The sequence below is a fragment of the Amblyomma mixtum genome, chromosome 10 (genome assembly GCF_055824585.1).
Source record: "Amblyomma mixtum isolate Tamu chromosome 10, ASM5582458v1, whole genome shotgun sequence".
NCBI classification, from domain to species: domain Eukaryota; kingdom Metazoa; phylum Arthropoda; class Arachnida; order Ixodida; family Ixodidae; genus Amblyomma; species Amblyomma mixtum.
The window spans coordinates 165,796,007-165,815,559 of NC_143021.1; the positions used below are offsets into that span (position 1 = coordinate 165,796,007).

At 47.0% G+C, this 19,553-nt stretch overlaps 1 protein-coding gene across 3 annotated transcripts in view; it reads right to left on the reverse strand.

Annotated features, from left to right (window-relative positions):
• Positions 1–19,553, reverse strand: part of LOC149327643 (solute carrier family 52, riboflavin transporter, member 3-B-like) — a 105,866-nt gene that overhangs the window by 19,957 nt on the left and 66,356 nt on the right. For all 3 annotated transcript variants that reach the window (XM_089563705.1, XM_089563704.1, XM_089563703.1), the window contains exons 2-3: positions 18,180–18,986; positions 12,281–12,541 (exon numbers count right to left, since the gene is read on the reverse strand). In XM_089563705.1, coding sequence (XP_089419831.1) covers positions 12,281–12,541; positions 18,180–18,920 — 1,002 coding nt within the window. In that variant the 5' untranslated portion in view covers positions 18,921–18,986. The remainder of the gene's footprint in view (positions 1–12,280; positions 12,542–18,179; positions 18,987–19,553) is intronic.

Here is a 19,553-nt window from a genome sequence, read left to right on the forward strand (position 1 = left end):
ACCAAATCATTAATATAAATTAAAGAGAGCAGTGGTCCCAGCACACTGCCCTGTGGTACACCAGAAGTGACATCGCGAACACGAACTACAATTTCCGACCACAACAAACTGTTCTCTAATTCTAAGGTAATCAGAAATCCATTGAATAATGCAGATGGCAGCCCCATATAATTTAACTTTTTAAGTGACTTTCTTTGGGGTACCTTCTCAAAAGCCTTGTGATAAACTGAAAACAAAACATCTAATTGCCCAGACATATCCTGTACTTGTGACAAATTCATATATTGCAGTGACTAGCTGTGTTACGGTTGAAAAACATTTTCTAAAACCATGTTGATGCTCAGGTAACACATTATGATCTCTGAGGAATCCGTGAATAAATCCTGCAGCAATGTGCTCTAAAAGATTCCAAGAGGTGCTCGGAATTGGCACTGGTCGGTAGTTATATTTTAGCAAACGGTCACCTTTTTTTGTGAATTGGCACAACGCGTGCTTTCGTCCAGTTTGCAGGTATTCTACCTTTTAATAATGATAACGAAAAAAATCTGTGAGGAATTTAACTATATACTCAACGCAACGCCTCAAAAATTCATTTGGAATACCGTCTGGTCTGGCAGATTTTTTTTGTCTCAATCTTTAAAAGCATTTCTAAAACTCCTTCCTGGGTAATTACCCAATCGAGTATTGAGGAGGCGTTCCTATTACTTGGTTCAGACTCTACATGCTGCTAGAAGACACTCTGGAAGCAGATATTGAATTGCTCCGTAATGCTCTGTGCGTTTGATATAATTATATCGTTAACGTTTATTTTTTCGATCTCTTGTTTAGTTTGAGCTAAGTGCAACCAGAATTTTTGCTAAAGTATTTATCTCTACAAATTTCATGTAGCTTTAGTTCGCGAACTCCAGTGTCATTGTTTTGCGTCGTTTTTTAAGTTTTTTTATTTTGCGTTCAGTGTGACTGACTTCTCTTTTAATCGACACATCTAGTCGCCGCTTTCGGACTTGTTTTGATGGGTCAAAATTTTCTCTACAGAACTTAGCGGCATCCTGAAATGGCTGCCAAGAAACTTCAATGTCATCGGTTATAATACGGAGATGCGTATCTAAGTAATCAAGCACGGCAACATTATCTGCCCGACTGGAGTCCCTAACTACATTGTTAGTAGAAAATTTATCTGTCTTGTCGCCAGACGCTTTCCAACAGAAGGAAATCAGTTTGTGGTCATAAATTCCTGGTCCAACCTGTACAGTCCCCTCTCTAAAAATATCACCAATAAATAAAAGGTCAGGTGTATTACCTACACGGGTACAATCATACACAAATTGTTGGACACTTAGAGATATCAATATGTCTAAAACCGTATTGCAAGAAGCGGAATGTCCAGAATTCAGCTGGTTCAAGTTAATAGCAGGGAGATTAAAGTCGCCTGTCAGATTACATTTTCACAGCTTCAAAAGAAAATCACACAGCTTATACATGTAAGAATCATCAACATCCGGGCTTCTGTAAGCGGAGCACAAAACAAATGAAGATCCCCAAAGAGACACTCTCCGAACAAGCTCTCATGGTCAGCGATCTGATCACTTCTACACCAGATTTTAGAACTACTGCAAGGCCACCACCGCGAGAAACCCTAACCCGTCTTCATATACGATAACCGGTTAGCACTATTTCGTCATCGCGAATCCCGTCTTGTAACCAGGTTTTAGAAATCACGCAAACATGTGGGTCGTGGAAGAGCAGAATATTTTCCAGTTCGTCTGTTTAATTTGCGATATTTCTCGCATTTAAAGAGGTCAAACGGAGCTGATGAGACGGTAGTTGCTAGCTTTGGGGTGATGGGCAGCTCCTTTTCGTCATCGGTTAACGGGTATTCGACGTATCATCCCAGGTGTAGAACTGGTCGCCAATGCGTAGTTTATCATTAACAAGCAGTACCTTCATGCCGCTGACTTTATCTGCTTTTACGCTTTGCCAGAGCAGTCTGCGCTTGCGCAAAGTGTCGGCGCAGTTGTCGTTCTGCAGACAAATGCCAGTTCCTTTCAGCTTCCGTGCATTATGAAGGACTGCCTGCTTTTCCATATAATCCTGGAAATACAAGATAATTGGTCTGTTCCGAGCGGCCTTTCCTAGGCAATGTATCCGACCTACTGATGAGCAGTTCACGTACAGTTTCTGTTCAAATACTGCTGTAATTACTTTGGTGCGTGGAACATATTCTGATTCTTAAAGAATATCAGGAATTCTGGAAACAACAGTATTTCACCGCCTGCAGCGATCTTCCAAATCAACTAACTTTGAATGCTGATACTTCAGCGTCTCTTCGGTCTTAGCTACAGACGCCGCTAAACAGTCGGCTGCAGTGGCCTTTACATGAATATCCTGCACCGTCCTTCCCAAGTAGTTCAATAGTTCATCAAAACTGTTAATTACCTTTTCGGTAGTTTCAAGGCAAGTTCTTATGGCACCAATGTCATTCCTAATGGCCTGTTGGCCCTCCATTAATCACTGTAAAATGGCCTCAGCAGACGGTTCCGGGTTTTCCTCTACATCCCTACATACAAGCAGTTTGCAAGCACAAACACATTCATAGGCAATTCTCATGCCAACAAAAGGGCACGGCAGAACCAGAAGAAGCCTACCACCACTACGAATGGAACTACATTAACAAACCTGCACAAAGAAGACGGTACGCATAGTCAGCGAACTGCGCCCAGCGCTTTCGCCGCGTCTACTGGTGATGGTCAGATGCGGAGCCGCTCTTATAGAAATGTTGTCTGGTGACGTCATGCAACCACGATCTGGCAATATAAAATCCTCAGTATACAATGCCTACTATTGGAAACCGACCTACATTGCATTCTAGTAGGATCCTATAATCGCAATCCGCCCATTACAATCACCCTGCGTTGTATACCTGGTCATGCTGGCATCGAGAGAAATGAGTTGGTTCATTAACGGGCCCGTCAAATCAATATCCGGGTACCTTCTATCCCCTGGCGAAATCCAACGCCGGCGTAAGACGCTGCAGCATACAAAGTGCAAATAGCTCGACACTACCAGAACACCAAGAAAAATCGCCCAGTAGTGCCCCAACCTCCAGCGTCACTCAAGGCGGGACAGTCACACGTCCTTCGCAAAGTTCAGACTAACACTCTCCTCACCCCACTAAAGCTCTACAACTTTGGATGGCCTGACACACCTGACTGCCCCAAGTGTCCGTACATCAGGGCAGACACAGAATACATGGTCTGTTCTGAAAGTAGTAGGACTCATTTTTATAAACAAAATTTATCCAAGAGAATAGTACAAACGATTAGAATTATTCAAGGTAGCACCCTTCCGCACCTACACGCTGCTGCCAATGAGTTTTACAGTTTTCGTACGCCTCCAGGAACGCCTGGACCGGAATGCTGTTTAGCTCCCTCGTCACGGCCTGTTGAAACACCTCTACCTATCCGTGATATTATGTACAGCGCGAAAAACTAAGACAAGGGAAGAAACACGCAAACAAAACAGCGCTTGTTTGTTTGCGTGTTTCTTCCCTTGTCTTAGTTTTTCGCGCTGTACATAATGTTGAACCTTCACCAACTCGCCCAGTTTTCTGTTCTATCCGTGATGTTTCGCCTCGAGCGTCGATTTTATTCTCGGGAATAGAAAAAAGTCTGGCGGGACCAAGTCGAGGCTGTAGGGGTGCTGAGGCCGCGTTGCCGCCTTGTGCTGGGCAAAAACTCGGGGTCCTCTTTCACATGATGAAGATCCTACCGGTTGGCCTTTCCCTCCTCTGACAACACTCCCGGCACTAACTTCGCGCACGCTTTCCTCATGGATAAGTTTTCTGTCACGATCTCAAAAACTTGGGTTTGAGGAATGCTCACGTCATCAGCAATCATTCTGATACTCATTCTACGATCGCAGTTAAGTAAATGTTTCACTCGCTACACATTTTCGTTGGTCTTGCTGGTCGAAGGGCGTCTGGAGCGGTCGTCTTCCTCCACTCTTTCCTTACCTTCTCGGAAAAGCTTGTGCCACTCAAAAAACACCTGATCTACCCATGGAAGCGTCACCGTAGGCCTCCTTAATCATATTGTGAGTCTTTTTGCCTGTTTTAACAGGATTTACTCAAAATTTGATCGCATATCGCTGATCCAGTAAACGCTCGACGATTCTGCGTGACGAGACGTTTCGACAGGGGTTCACAGTACAAGCGACCTCCTCTCTTCAACGGCCGAGAGGCTACTGCCGATTTTCCCAGCATTCCCAATATCCCCCTTCAACGATCCTGCACGCGCAGACAGCCTCTCGTCCGCCCGTTCGCCCAGGAAAAACCAGTCCTACTACTTTCAGAACAGACCCTGTATGTTCTCCACTCGTGTAACACAGCCATTGCCCCTCTTTTTTTTACCTTACCCTCCCCCTCTTTCCTAGAGTGCTTGGCTTCAGTCGGGCTCGGCAGATGATCAGCGGGTCTTAGCGGAGGAAGCGCTCTTCACGGGGCCTTGGTGCTGGACTTAGTTTTCTCTCCTCCTACTCCTGGCTTTGAGCACCTTCGCTTACTGACCGTCTGCTGCAGGACCAACTTGCACGGAGATAGCGTGATAATTTTGCTTGTGGCTGCTTCGAGGCAAGTCCTCTTCCCTACCGTGGAAAGTTATGTTCGGAATCAAACAGGATAGTGGGTATATTTAGAGAATATAAAGATTTTTCGAATGCTCGACTGTGAAAAACACCGCCATATAGTTATAGACAATGCGGGCAACTTGAAAGCCGCGTAAGGGCGGTTATAAGCCATTAACCCATCTCAAAATGCTGGACAGTTGCGCCCACGCATCTAGCTTGCTTTTGTCTGAAGGTCTATAGTTTAGCCGATGATGCTACGGGAAGCTATGAAGTAGAAAGTGTGACCACGCTCATAAATAAGTTCAGTGTGCAATAAAAGGTTGTGTTCTCTGAGCGAATAAGGTGTTTTTTTCTTTCTCATCACCGCGCGTCGAAATTAGCGACTGTTCACTTTTCCAAGAATGAGAAACAACTGCGGTAATGCTTCCTGGCGAAAGGACTAGAATTTTTTTTGTTTTTCGAGTAAGGAAATTTTTCTTGCACAGATTCATGGTAGCTAGTGGACGCCAGCTGGTATGAAAGCCAGTTTTGAAATTCTCGACTCATTTATTACCGCTGTAATGCAGAAAAGAACCGCGCAACATGTCTGATGATATTTACAGCTCCAGCTCAGAAAGAATGGAAACGAAAAGGCACCATACTGAAACGCATTAGGCGTTTGCTTCGTTCCGCATTTGTTCAAGCCTCCCTTATAAAACAACATGGCTTAATCTCGATTTGATTTCAAGCTAATTAAGAAGTCTAAATGATTCTCACTTTTCACCCTTTTTGTTTTTGAGTGCAGTCTTTTTAACCAGCGATATTGAGCGGAATATCTGTTTAATATCTCAGTTAATAGCCACTACACTGCGCCCGGTTTTTTTGCAAACGTTCATGCCAGGGGAAAACAGCCTGAAAAAACTGTTGTTTTCCAAAGTTTTGCTTTTCCCAAGCCTTGCCTTCACCACATGGCACGGAGCTTCGCCAGCTGGGCGCGTAAAAGACGAAGGCACCAAACTGCGTCGTTGGTTAGTAAACGCGTTTAAAAATAACAGTAGCATGAAAAATTTTACACAGTACCCAGTCCAGAGGAAGTACAAAGCGCACTTCCTACGTAAGCGAGCCGATTGTAGTTTATTTCATTGCTGCCGTGCTACATTGACGCACGCGGCGCAAAGTTCTACGAACTCATGAAAAACAGGTGCCTGGCAAGGTCTGCCTTGGTTACTTCGACACAGGAAGAGCATAGCTATGACGCTTGCTCTTCTGTTGAAAACCGATTCCTCGTAAAATGAGGCATGTTTTATACTGTCGCTGTCGCGTACGGATGCCAGCGCGCAATTCACCATGCACTGGGATGAGCTGTAGCTATAGTAGCAGCCAGGAACAATAACCGCTGAGCCACTGCGGCGGCTCAAAGCACCCTTGCGAAAATCATTTGCACACTTTCGTAAGCACCTTCATTTCGCTGTCAATCGCCTATTTTCTGAGAGAGGTTCTCGTATTCGTCGTGTATCAGTACTTGTGACCACTGTCATGAAAGTCAAGGTGACGCATGGTTATAAAATGTGAAGAAAAGGAAATGTGAAAAATATTTTCGTGCGTCGTTCTAATAAATTTTGTATTGCGCTCAAACCATACCTTTCAATATTTTTCGCAGATATAATTGTATAAGGTGGAGTCAATTTTAGGCAGGAATACGCGCCAGTAGACTTAACTAACTCGCCGTGATTTGAGTTACTAGGAGAATACTTCAAATTTTAGAAACCATCCCCATTGCGACACTATCACGAACTAAACGTTTCACCTTTTAATTCCCGTACTGACTTGTTCAAAGTTATTTTACGCGCACTATAGAAATTTGCAACTGCCCTTCTCGTCCGACTAGCTCTGCGCCTCTGAAATAATTGTGAGAATCTAGGATTTTTAGCAGTAACATTTTATACCGTCAGCCGACATACGAGGCGCTCCCCGAGTCGTCGCCTGGATGAATCCCATTCAAGGTCACCGATCGAAGCGGACAGGAGAAAAAGCTGAGGTAACGAACGGATACCAGGGTTGGGACAAAAATACAAAGTAAGGGGAGAAAATGAAGGGACGGTATTGCCGGCAGAGAGGTTGAAAGAAGAGAGAAAAAATGGCTGAGGCTTAGCTAAGGTTAAGCCTAGTCAGATGCGAAGCATATTGATGGCTAGGCTTGGTAATACATGGCTTTCCTTGGTTGACGTTCATCCCGCTCTTCATCGGTCTCTGTGGCACGCTGAAGCTTTCGCTTCTCGTTCAAATCAGCCCTGCTTCTAGGCGGCATCCCAACACCTGGCCGCCTCGTAAGTGCCCGGAGAGCGAGGCAAGCTCAGCTTTATACCGCTCCTGTAGCGTCACGTCGTCAGCTGCAGCGCCTCTGATGTGGAGCCTCCGCCGCCGCGGCCGACCGCGCGAGCCGGCAGCCCATCTCTCCTCTGCTGTGACGTCATGTTGTCACGTTGTCAGCCGCCGCGCCTCTGATGTGGAGCCTCCACCACCGCGGCCGACTGCGCGAGCCGGCAGCCCATCTCTCCTCTGCTGTGACGTCATGTTGTCACGTGGTGTCACGTGGTCACGCTAAAGGTCAATGGTAGCTCCCTCCACCGCCGCGCTCGACGGGCTGTAGTGTAGCTCTAGTAATATGCTTCGCATAAAAAAATATGCTGGCCAGCGGAGAAAAGAGTGAGAAACAAGAAGGGGGAGAAAATTAACTGTTGCAGGGAGGGAAAAAGAAAGATCCGATTCTCAAACGCGCGCATCGATACCGCCCGCCGCTCGATCGCTGTCGGAGGCGCGAACGATATCGGCCATGTGAGTCAATCTGATCAATTTTGTGTTTCTCTCTACCCTGCGGGGCTGCAAATTGGAAGTGAAGCATTCTGTGAGAAGAAGCTCAGTCAAGACTCCCTCTGCGGGCGGCCGGAGAGCAAAATAAAAAAACGAGAAAACAGCACGCGCGGATGGCGCACCAGCTACCGTGGCGCATTGTTGGGGTTGATCGGGAGGACAATCGTCACAATCGCGAGGCTCGATTTTCAAAACTGCACTCGCCAAAAATAAAAATGGAATACAACAAATGACGTTTCGGAACCCGTACGGGTGTCTTGTTCACATATGAAACGAACAGCGGAACGGCCGTGTTTATGCGCCTAAAGGTCGTTGCAGTGCGCATGTATGATGCGGCTCACGTGTCCGATTAAGGGCGTGCGGAGTTTTCTGGCTGTGAAATGATTCTAGGAGTAGACGGGAAGATACTGATTTCGCGGTGGCAACGATGCTGGCTGAATCCCAGGCGATACTGTGATCGGTGTGCTATTGGTGATCTTCCAAGGCGTGCGATACGGCGCGTCCTTTAGCAATGTCCTTTTTATGGTCCCTTATCCACCTCCTGTAGCCCCTAGATTTGCCGATCTATGCTGCGTCGTAATCCCGACACGGAATGCCGTAAATGACCCCGGGTGTCTCGTGCGTTCCAGCTTGTCTTTTGCCCGCACAAGTTGCCGTCTGGGCTTGCTTGTAGGCACGTGGCAGATTTGAACTTCGTAGTAACTGAAGATTCGTGACAGAGTTTCACTCACCTCAACCGCGTACGGCATGGCGGCTCGCTTCCGTTCTTTCTTTAGTGCTTTGAAGGGGGGTTCCAGGATACACGTTGTTGATTCATTGTTTATGATTTGCCTAGGGCAGCCCTATCTTCTAAGCTCGTCTTTTATTCTTTTTTTCTCTCTCCTTCACGCTTGTGGTGATGACCATAGGCGTTGTGCGCGTGTGGAGAGCAATGATGCCGCGGAGCGCTGGTGCCCAACAAGATGTGCAGAGGCAAAGTCCAGGTATTGGCATGTATGAGTTGGCTTCCGGTGGACCGAAGTCACGAGGTCGGTCGCAGTGCGCTGTGATAGGACACCGAGAAAAGCGATTTGACCGGAATTCCCCTCTTCCATCATGAACTCAATAATTGCCTGGATAGAGTCTAGTTGCTGAAGTAGTGCTGGCGCGTCTTCCGAGTTCAACAAGCAGAAACGATCATCTACACAACGTAGAAATATTTTTGGTTCACTATGAAAGGATGCAAGGGTGAGTGCTCGATTTCTTCCAGAGCAAGACTGGCTCATGTAACCGAAATGGAGGAACCCATTGTGGTTCCGAACGCCTGCCTGTAGAACTTGTTGTTAGAGACAAAGTATATGGTTGGCAAAAAAAAATTTCAGAAGGCGGCATAGGTCAACAACTTCGACCGGAGTGCGGTTAGCAAGCGATTCTTTTTCAAAAACACATTTACAGCACTAAATCACAAAATCCACCGGCACACAGGTGAACATGGATTATACGTCAACAGATACCATGACGTCGTCCTCTTTAATGTCTTCATTACGAAACATCCTGATGAAGTGCGCAGAGTCCTTCACATAACTCTTTGTTGTACCGACCAGGGGACGCAGGATGCTGTGTAGGTACCGAGACAGGCCGTGCAGGAGGGACGGGGTATAGTCTACTTTTGGCCGTAGAGGGAAATATGGCTTGTGCATCTTGGGAACACCGTATATGGCTGGAGCTGAACCATTATGACATAAGATCCGGTAATACAAGTTCTTGTTTTGAGGTGGAACAAATTTGGAGCCGTCTGTCAGCAAGTTTTGAAGCTTGCTATCAATTTTGTTTCTTGGGTCTCATTTAACTTTAACATATATGAACTCGTCCTTCAGCTGTTCAGTAATTTCCGAAGCGTAATCCTTGCGGTCCAACACTACTGCAGCGTTGGCCTTATCAGCCGGCAAGATTACAATGTCCTTAGTGCTCTTCAGGCTTTCGATGACTTTTCCTTCTGCCGGTAGCAAGACAGACTTAATTGCACTTGGCAGTTTGGAAAGTGGTCCAATGGCGCGCTTTCGAGCCGTCTTTTTTTTTTGCGGCAAAGCTCAACTTCGCGCACGGCTTACTCCATGGCGCACGCCATCGCGTTTACATGTGGTGCTCGTCTCGTGTTAAAGTTCAGATCGCAGCTGAGGACGCCGAGCTCACCACGGTTGAAATGCTGTGAAGAAAGGTTGAACACACCACTAAGACCAGGGGATGACCGTTCCTCTGCAGTATTACGGAAAACTTGGGCCGCCGCGGTGGCTCAGCGGTTATGGTGCTCGGCTGCTGACCCAAAAGACGCGGGTTCGATCCCGGCCGCGGCGGCTAGAATTTCTTTGGAGGATAAATTCTAGAGGCCCGTGTACTGTGCGATGTCAGTGCACGCTAAAGAACCCCAGGTGGTCGAAATTTCCGGAGCCCTCCACTACGGCGCCTCTCATAGCCTTAGTCGCTTTGGGACGTTAAACCCCATAAACCAAACCAAACCAAAACATGGAGTGCTGTCTTTCTTGCCATTTCTCTCGTGTTGAATACGCCACGCTGTTCGCCTGCAGGAGCGAGTTCTTACAGTCGAAGCGGAAGTCATGCTGCGCGTAGCGCAACGCGAAGAACAGGTCGTTTTCCAGACGCTTGATGCTGGCCTTTGTTTCTAGATTCCGCGCTTGCACGGGGCGTTTTTCGGCTTGCGCGACCACCTGTTTGCGAAGGGTGTCCAGCATAGCAGCGGGAGCTATAGTGATTTCGGGATGAGCCTATGAGCTTTGCATCGTGGGTTGAAGTGGAAATCGCACTTAAATGAAGCCAGTCTGGTTGTTAACATGAGGAACTGATGGATCTTAGTTACGGCGGCCGGACACCGTGCTTAATCGCGGAATGTCGAAAGTTCGACGAAAGCTTGTCTGGCCAGGAAATAACACCATTGTAAACCCACACCCTCGCCAAAATGAAGAAAAATTGAAGTAAAACAAATGAAGTTTCGGGACCCGGGTGCCTTGTTCACATATGAAACGAACAGCGGAACAGCCGTGTTTATACGCGTGGTGGTCGTTGCAGTCAGCATGCGTATGTGGAGGCATGGGCCCACGTCTGCGAGTGCGTACGTGCGGAGTTGACTGAATGCGAAATGACTCGAGGAGTAGACAGGAAGGTAATGATTCTTCGGTGGCAGTGATGCTGTCTGAATCCCTGGCGATACTTTGATCGATATGCTTTTGGTATCTGCCAAGGCATTCGATTTGGGGCTTCCCTTGTCAATGTCGTTTTAATAGTTCCTTGGCTGCCTCCTGTAGCCCAAAGATTCGACGATGTATGCTGCGACGTAATCCCTACAAGGAATTCCGTCAGTGGCCCCGGGATCCCTAGTGCGTTCTAGCTTGTCTTTTACCCGCACATGTTGCTGTCTGCTTGTAGGCACGTGGCAGATTTGAACTTCGTCGTCACTAAAGATTCTGTCTCGGTCCCCTACACAGCATCCTGCATCCCCTGGTCGGTACAAAAAAGGATTTACATAACGTACTCTGCCAACTTCGTGAGGATTTTACGTAATGTCGACATTCAAGAGGATGACTCCATGATGTCTTTTGACGAAAAATCAATGTTCACCTGTGTGTGGGGATTGCGAGGTTCAGTGCTGTAAAGATGTTCTTGAGAACGATGAATCACTTGCGAACCTACTTAGATTGAAATTAAGTAAGTTGGCATAAGCGAAATCCACTCTTAACCCTTTTTATGAGAGTGGCACACGTGGTGCTATTTGCTTCAAGTGCCGACAAACGGCCGACGCTGTACGTACGCGTACAGTCCTTTTTCGTGCTGAATGCTAACGAACTATGAAATAAACCATTCAGTGCTTTTACTCTTTTGCTAAAATGTCTTTTTGGTCTTCTTTGCTTCTTTTCAAGTGCGGTGTACAGCTCGACCCGGCCCAGTTTGGTGGAAAAAATAAGTTTTCAGAATTCGTTGAACCTTTGAGCAATTTCCTTCACAGCTGCCGCGTAACACTTATTGAAGTAATTTCCAATTTTTTTCGTTATTCGTCGAAAACACTTAGGTGCTGGTGCGACGTACGGGCTGCGGACTCGGTGAAGCTTAGGAATTGGTTCTTTATTGAGAGAATATCACCCAAAAGAAAAGAGCGCCCCAGGCCCTTGTAAGGTACAGACTGGCTCCCCGAGCAGCTGCTCTCTTCCGCTGCTGGAGGAAGGCTGTGTCCGTGGACTGTCCCGTTTTCGAACGCCGTGTTCACGTTACTAAGCTGCGCGTTTCTCAGAAGGAAGCGTCCTTGGCCATTGCCGGCCGCGTTTTCGAACGCCGTGTTCACGACGAGGCTGGCACCCTGCGGCGCCGAGGGTAGGCCGGAACGATCGCGGCACTAACAGTTTCCACAACCCGTGGGCCCACAGGCCAGCAGTGTCTTGAAGCGCAACAGCGCGGATATGTACCACATCTGAGATCGTTTTAAAGAGTATCTGGTACGAACACTGCTTAAGAACTGCCTTTCTTTTACAAAACCAATGGAAAAGCGTGGCTAATCAGCCTAATTGGTAATTCACGGCAGTCAGCGGCATAACACAGCGCCACACAGCGTGGTGGTGTCCGTCTTCTCTTTGTTCCTGTCAAACAGTTGCCCTCTGTTGTGTTTCTCGCCGCAATAGCGCAAACGGCTTCAAACTGGTATCATTCAGTATCTAGAGTTCTTCTGAGTGCAAGTTTACCGTTTCTACGAAAATGAGATATGCGTACAGCTCGCGCCTTATAAACGGTTAATATGCTCCAAATTCTGCCCGCCGCCACCTACCTGTATTGCCGGTAAGAACCCAAAGGAGAGAAGGCTGGCCCATGTTTGGATCAATAATAGTGTCAAGTAGTAACGTAGGGTCAGGTGTCGCCGTCCGAAGGGTTCGCCACCGTTGCTTGCGCTGCACGGCTTTACGGTGTCCTGCTTGCACTGGATCTCCACTACTTCGTCGGCAGCCGCAAGTGAGTCCAGGCGCACAGCTTCCGGGGACACCGGTGAAGTCAGTGAGCGCCGCGTCATCTCCCGCCGGTAGTCTTCGTGCTGGAAGTTCAATGAAAGCGATCTATTTTCCATTTCTTCCCTTAGAAGTAGAATGACGCGATTAAAAATTACATAAATGAACCAGCATTGTACGCGTTACAAAAATACGCTGTGTCTATACTTTGTTCTTAAGAGTAGGGAACAGCCAGCTAGTTTATCAGCTAATGTCACGCAAGAAATAACGAACAAAGAGACCCGAAAATATTGTTACGAAATAGATGACGAAGAAGCGGGCTGTGGGGCGGAACGGAGCGCTCGCGCTAGGCCCGCAGCCATTAAAATCATATTTCATCGGTCCCCATGTCGTTCGATTCCTTGGCTTGCCACCTCGTATCAAGATTATGTTATTAGCCTCTTAATTAAAAATGAGCTCTGCGCAATTTCAATCTGTATTCCCCACTGCATACAAGTACTACGGTTACACCATGCGTTCAATACGAATGCTTTCATACCAGTTATCACTGCACCTAGGCAGTATTTAGCAAAATAACATTCGTTCCAGTTTTTGTGCGATGAACAGATTTTTGCTTACAGCGTGAAATTTATTACGGGTGTTTACTCAATTTTTTTCTTTGTTTGGCTCATCGCACAAAATTGAAAGGAAGGAAAATTGAGGGGCTAGTTGACACGACGTTATAAAAAATACGATCCGCTCAGTTCATTATTTTTGCAACTTCAAAAACGGACAAAAATTTGGCCCTCGCAAATTTCCAGATTGCCGACAAAGTTTTGTACGTGACAACAATGACTAACGCAATATACACTGGCAGCTCTTTCACCAATTAAGGAAAACAGGAAACCGCTGGAAGGAGCGTTGCTCCAGTGCACTGCTGCTTCGGAGGCTAGCTGGCGGCTGTCGATCAGCACGTCGCGAGGTGTTCCTTTAAAAGTCCGGCGCCAGTGCCGAACACTGAAGGCGCCAAAGCGCTTGAGTTGGTCAGAGCCGTAGCCGCTTGAGGAAGCGCTGCTTGAAAGATGGCACTGGGGTTGTTCCACTTTTAGATGAAGAGTTGCCCATCGTGGCAGCTTTGTTTATGACTCAGGTGCGCGAACATCTGCAGCAACAGAAAGCACACGCACGCGGTCGAGCTCCAGCGTGGCTGCTCCTAGATTTAAATCATCGAGCCCGTAACCCTAAATCAGCACGCGTCCACTTTCGGGACATCCGATTATTGCTGCATGAGGGAGGTTCCACATGATTCCGTAAGAGAAAGTGAACAGAAGAGTCACAAGAGCTGCCGTTCAAAATGTGCCCAAGGCATGTGAAGCATGGAACGTGGTGTTGTGCACGTTGATTTGACATGATTCGAGAAGCCGGCGCCGTGACAAAGGATAATACGAACAACACACAAGTATGGCGCTCAAGAAAAGATTGCACAGTCATGCACTGCGCGTGAGGACACACGCTATGCCATTGCCGTTCATGCGCTGAACCGTAGAGATGCCAACTCTTTCACCGATAACGAAACTGAGGGATTACTAATGCAAGATTCACCCCGCTTTCTGATCTCCACAGCTTTAAGTGTTTACCTTTTGTTTGGTTTTCCGCTCTTGTTAGTAGACAGGTCTCTTTGAAGTCAGGTTTGCATCTATGTTTTTCGCAGTGGATGCTTATGTGACCCGAAAGCTGACTGTGGGTCTTATGTTGATGCTAGTACAAGCTATCATTTGCACATCTTCCCGTCTGTCCAACGTATGTGGAACCACAGTTGAGGGGAATGGAGTACAGAGCCTTCTTTTCATAACTGACCTGCTTTTCGCCATGTTGCTTTCCACAAATCAACTTTAGGCGTAACGACACATCAGTATACAGACGCGTCTGAGCAGAAAAAAACACTGACACCATCCTTCGCTCCCACAATTTTCAGATTGTGGAATGCAGCATGAACATAGGAAACCACAGCATGCCTTGCTTAGGGGTCTTGTTTGAAGTCGATATAAGCTTTTTGGTTCCTTAAGCTTTTTAACATTTTTTTCTGCAACAGATGAGGCAATATGGTGAAGATAACTCGCCTTTATGAGGCGACAGATCTGGTATTGGAAACTGCTTTGCAGTAAACGCTTGTGTCACTTATAAGGTGCATTAGTTAGTCTCGATTAAACAGGCAATCTCTTTATCCCTTTGGCGTGGGATGAATCAAAGAACAAGATAGGTTTCCGCTTTCTTGGTTGGTACCCCCAGCAAACGAAGCGAATATGCATATCTAAAATTATTAAAACGTCTTCAATCGGAAATTCCGGAAATTCATGCGTCAGGACTATTGGAGACAAGGAATTTTAATAGCATTGATTAATTTTGATCAGGCAATTCCTGTTCGTCACAATCTGAAAGCACTAAAAATTCAACAAATCTGAAGACTTGTAGCACATTTGTTTCTTGTAAGCTCTAACTTAGCAGGCTGTCTTACGGTGATGAAATTTTCGAAATCAGCAGATCTAATGAAGTACAATATCAATTTTTTTGTGTGTGTATGCGGAAGTGTTCGGGCAAAGATTTTTTTTCATGCATTCATGATGTTTGGTTTCGTTTTTTGGGGTTCAACGTCCCAAAGCGATTCAGGCTATGAGAGACGCCGTAGTGAAGGGTTCCGGAAATTTCGACCACCTGGGGTTCTTTAACGTGCACTGACATCGCACAGTACACGGACCTCTAGAATTTCGCCATGATTGAAATTCGGCCGCCGCGGCCGGGATCGAACCCGCGTCTTTCGGGTCAGCAGCCGAGCGCCGTAACCACTGAGCCACCACGGCGGGGCGCATGCATTATGTGTTGATGGTACTGACAATGTCCATGATGTGTTGTCTTGTCTGCGTTCTTTATTGGTTTATGTTTCTTAACTCTCTCTCCCCGCTTTCTGATATTCTGTTAAATAAATAAAAATCTGCGAACGTTCCTCGGTGCCTGAAGGTAATGATGCAAGCTACTTGATGCTACTTTAAGCAAAAAAAACATCAGTCTTAATTTAATTCTGCAATTTGAAACACACGACTGGACACAGATTGGACAACACACATTTATGCGCTTGTTTTCCGTATTATTCTTTGCCTCGGTGCCGGTTTCCTGAATTATTTGAACAACACATTACTCAATCAGTCTCGCTTCCAATCTGGAAGCGAGATTGATTGAGTCATTGTGTTCTTCGTTGTCTGCTCTGGAGCCAACTTTCGCATTGGCATCTGTGGAGAACACGCACAAACCTACACAAGCCTAACAAAGGCTCTACGCGCTTGAGTCTGGATTACCGAGCCCATGGACGTTACACAGTTGTTAGCGGTATTGATTCAAGTGTGACGTCAGCGCCCCATCAGCGCCTCATGGGATCTGCAAATCGAAGAAAGCGTGGGAAAAACAACGTTAATCGGACTTCTTTTCCCCTAATCTTGTCTCGTCTCACTGAACGAAATTTCTACTGTTCCTAATTATTTTGCGAAGCATCTGCGCCACCGCGCACTCTGTCTTCCCCAGAGCGGTTACTTCACATCTGTAAATTGAACTTCGGACCCCCCGCCGCGGTGGCTCAGTGGCTACGGCGCTCGGCTGCTGGCCCGAAAGACGCGGGTTCGATCCCGGCCGCGGTGGCTGAATTTCGATGAAGGCGAAATTCTAGAGGCCCGTGTGCTGTGCGATCTCAGTGCACGTAAAAGAACCCCAGGTGGTCGAAATTTACGGAGACCTTCACTACGGCGTCCCTCATAGCCTGAGTAGCTTTGGGACGTTAAACCCCAATAAACCAAAACCAAAACTTCGGACCTCACACAGAGTTGTCGATATTACCCGCAAACGTCCTACGAACAGGATTTTGATTTGATGTCTTGAAAGTAATGTTTATGGCGTTTATTTTCACTAAACTTGACGATTCAACAACTAAATAAACAGGGCAGGATTCTGTGCTTAATGTAGCATCGAATAGCTCGCATCATTATCTTCAGGAAACTAAGAATGTTCTCAGGCAATCTGATCATCGCGCGTAACTTTTGTGCGTGTCTTTCAGCAAAGCTTAAAGTGTACACGCTGCCAATTTTTTAACAGTATCGCGCCACTATCAACAAGCTGACTTGCCAGCGCCTTATCACGGCGCGGAAAGGCGAAACAAGCATAATAAGCGCATATGAAGTACACGCGCTGATTCTCGCTTGATTCGCTGCTCCGCGCCCTTATAAGGCGTTAACAAGTCGGCTGGAAGATGGTCGCGCGATACTGTTTAAAAAATTGGTCGCGTGTGCATAGCGGCATTTAAAGCAGCTGTCTTCGCTTTCATAATTCTTCTGTTCTTTTATCAAGTCGTCGGAGCTAAAGTGCCGACTTTCAAAACAGCGCACTGAATTTGATGTGGCGGTTCCTTGTAAATATCCACCCCCTTCTCGCAGTAATATAGAGTGGCCGTTTTGCCAGTAAACCTATCTGAGTCCACTTCGCATCGGTCCATAAAATCGCACCGAAGAAAGCATGTTTTTGAACGGAAGGAAAGGAGATTACAGCGTGTCTATCAGTAATGAATGAATTCTCAAATTCGTGGGTCACACTTCTCCTAAACAGATAACAACATGTCTGTCAGTAAATATTGAATTTGTAATTTTTTATTTCCTTCGCAGAAATATGAATAAAAATGTTTGTTTAGACACCGCCACTTAACGTAGCCACTCACCAGCAGTGTGGCAGGTCACAAAGCAGCTGGAACAGAAATTCGGATACGAGCTAACCGAAGCAACTTATTGCATGCTTGTCCACTAGAATAACCGAAAAACTTAACCAGGCCTCGGACTAGTTAGTTTGAAATACTGCAATACTGCGGTGTGGGCACTATCCTAACATTGTGCCACAGGTGTTTTTGGTGTGGGCTTTTATATGTTATCCATACCACGATTGTCGAAAGATGGTTCTCATTACAGTTTTGAATTAATTTAATTTTGCCGAACGACACAGTTCTCATAGAACCTTTCTCTTCCCAAAGCAGAGCGTGACGGAACTATAACAGGGCAGTAGTCGCTTGAATGCTGAACTGAAATGAAATTCATGGCAGCTAATAACTTACGCACACAGGCTATTGGCGTCACAAGCGACGTCAAAAGCGTTGCTTTGAAGCTCGGAAGGGGAAAAAATCGACTAATTTGGCAACTCCACCATCACTGCCACGGAGGATGCCCGTAGGTGCAATCCGAAGGCATGCTCCTTGGAAACTAATTAGCAGCACAGAGCGCGAGCGCGCGATTAGTGAGCAACTAATGCACTTTCCTTTGCAATAATGAATTCGTTCCCAGCAAAAGTTGTGACACAGATAAGGAAGATGCGAATCAGGCCTGTTTTCAAAGAAAATCTTGTGCTGATCGTTTTGTTTATTTTCTAGAGCGCAGTCGGAATATGGGGATGCAAGAAGAAAGACCGTTGCCGGGCAAAAACCATCAGGTGGAAATGAAATTTCGTCGAACTTTTATTCTCTGCCAAGGTTTCCAAAAATCTCTAGATAGTGGACAGTGAATTTTGGTTGAAAATAACGGCGCAATGAAAACTCTCAAAATTAATGGATAGGGAAGTGCAGGCCTACCCGTAAGCAATGCTTATACAACAGCGTATTGCTGACAATTCACGAAATAAATACCACGCTTGCAGTTCTGGCGTCGCAGTATTCACTGCACTCACCCACTCAGTCTGGAAATACCTGCAGTTGTCGAGCAGAACGAAGGAGGCGTAGCTTAACACCACCAACGCCAGAAGTACCCCAAAGAAAACTTCGGGCTCAAAGTTCGTGGCCCCAACCTGCAGCACCATGCTTGTCTGATTGATCGGCAAAGAAGTATTTGACGAATCTTCGACGCCCAGAGTGCCTGTCCGGTTTATACATTCTGGTTCACTCAGTCCCTGCGCAAGAGCTACGAGGCTAGGCACGATTCCCCCCACACCTTCCCCCACCAGGTAGGATGTCATGTACACTTCCCGGAAGCGGCCCATAAAAGGCAAGTACACGACTGACGAAGTGCAGTCGACGATCGAGAGCGCGAATGCGGCTATCAAGAGCAGCAGGCTGGTCTCTTGGCCGAGCACAACGGTGGTCACCTTCCAGGAGCAGATGAGCACCACACAAGCAGCCAGGCCGACGCAGAGTTGCACATGGTTCGCAGCACTGAGGGCCCGGGGTCCCGTGCAGTAGCGGGCGCAGAAGAACCGACCGAGGCCGTACAAGAGCGGGCCCACGTTGCCGAGTTGGATGGCCAGACTAAGCGAGGCTGACAGTGCCCAGCCTTCGGGAAGCGCGTGCACCAGGAGGGGCAGCTCCATCCAGAGGCCAGTGATGGCCAGCCACGAGCTGAGGCCGTACAGCAGGCACAGGAGGTCTACCAGGGGCCGCCGGTCCCGGGTGAAGGACCACCACTCGAATGGCATGGTCACCGTTCCCACACTCTAGCGAAGCGGAGGGCAACTGCAGGGCAGTCCATTGCTAGTGCGTGCCTGAAAAAGACGCAGGAAACCAATGCAGAAGAACGCTTTAAAGTCCGCTCGTCCACGATTTCAGCCACAGGCACTTCCTTTTCATTATAGGGAGGATTTGTGCAATCGTAAAACAATATCAAGTCCATCACTTGGTGTTCACGAAATGGCTCTGTAATAAGCAAGACTACCTTGGAAATTACGCTTTGAGGAAATCGTGTAAATCCATCCGCATACGATTATACCTGCGCCTATATTCGGATATAATTCCAGAACGAAGTGCCAAATGGTCCTCAGAGGAGGCCCTATTGCCAGTGGAGTCGACCAACTGTCATGACGTCGGGGCTAATCCCCTTGCACCTGCTAGCGTGACATCGCGGGGGCCGGTGGAAACAAGAAAATTAGCCATGGATTAACCGAGACGTCATGGTAATCGGTCGACACCATTAGCGGAAGGGGTTCTTTTGAGGGCCATTTGTGACTTCGTTCTTGGGTTGTATTCGATTATAATTAAGCGTCTGGTACCAGATACACTTCATTAGTTCTGAAAACTGGTGCCTTTCGACAGAAGGCGTTAGGAAATATATA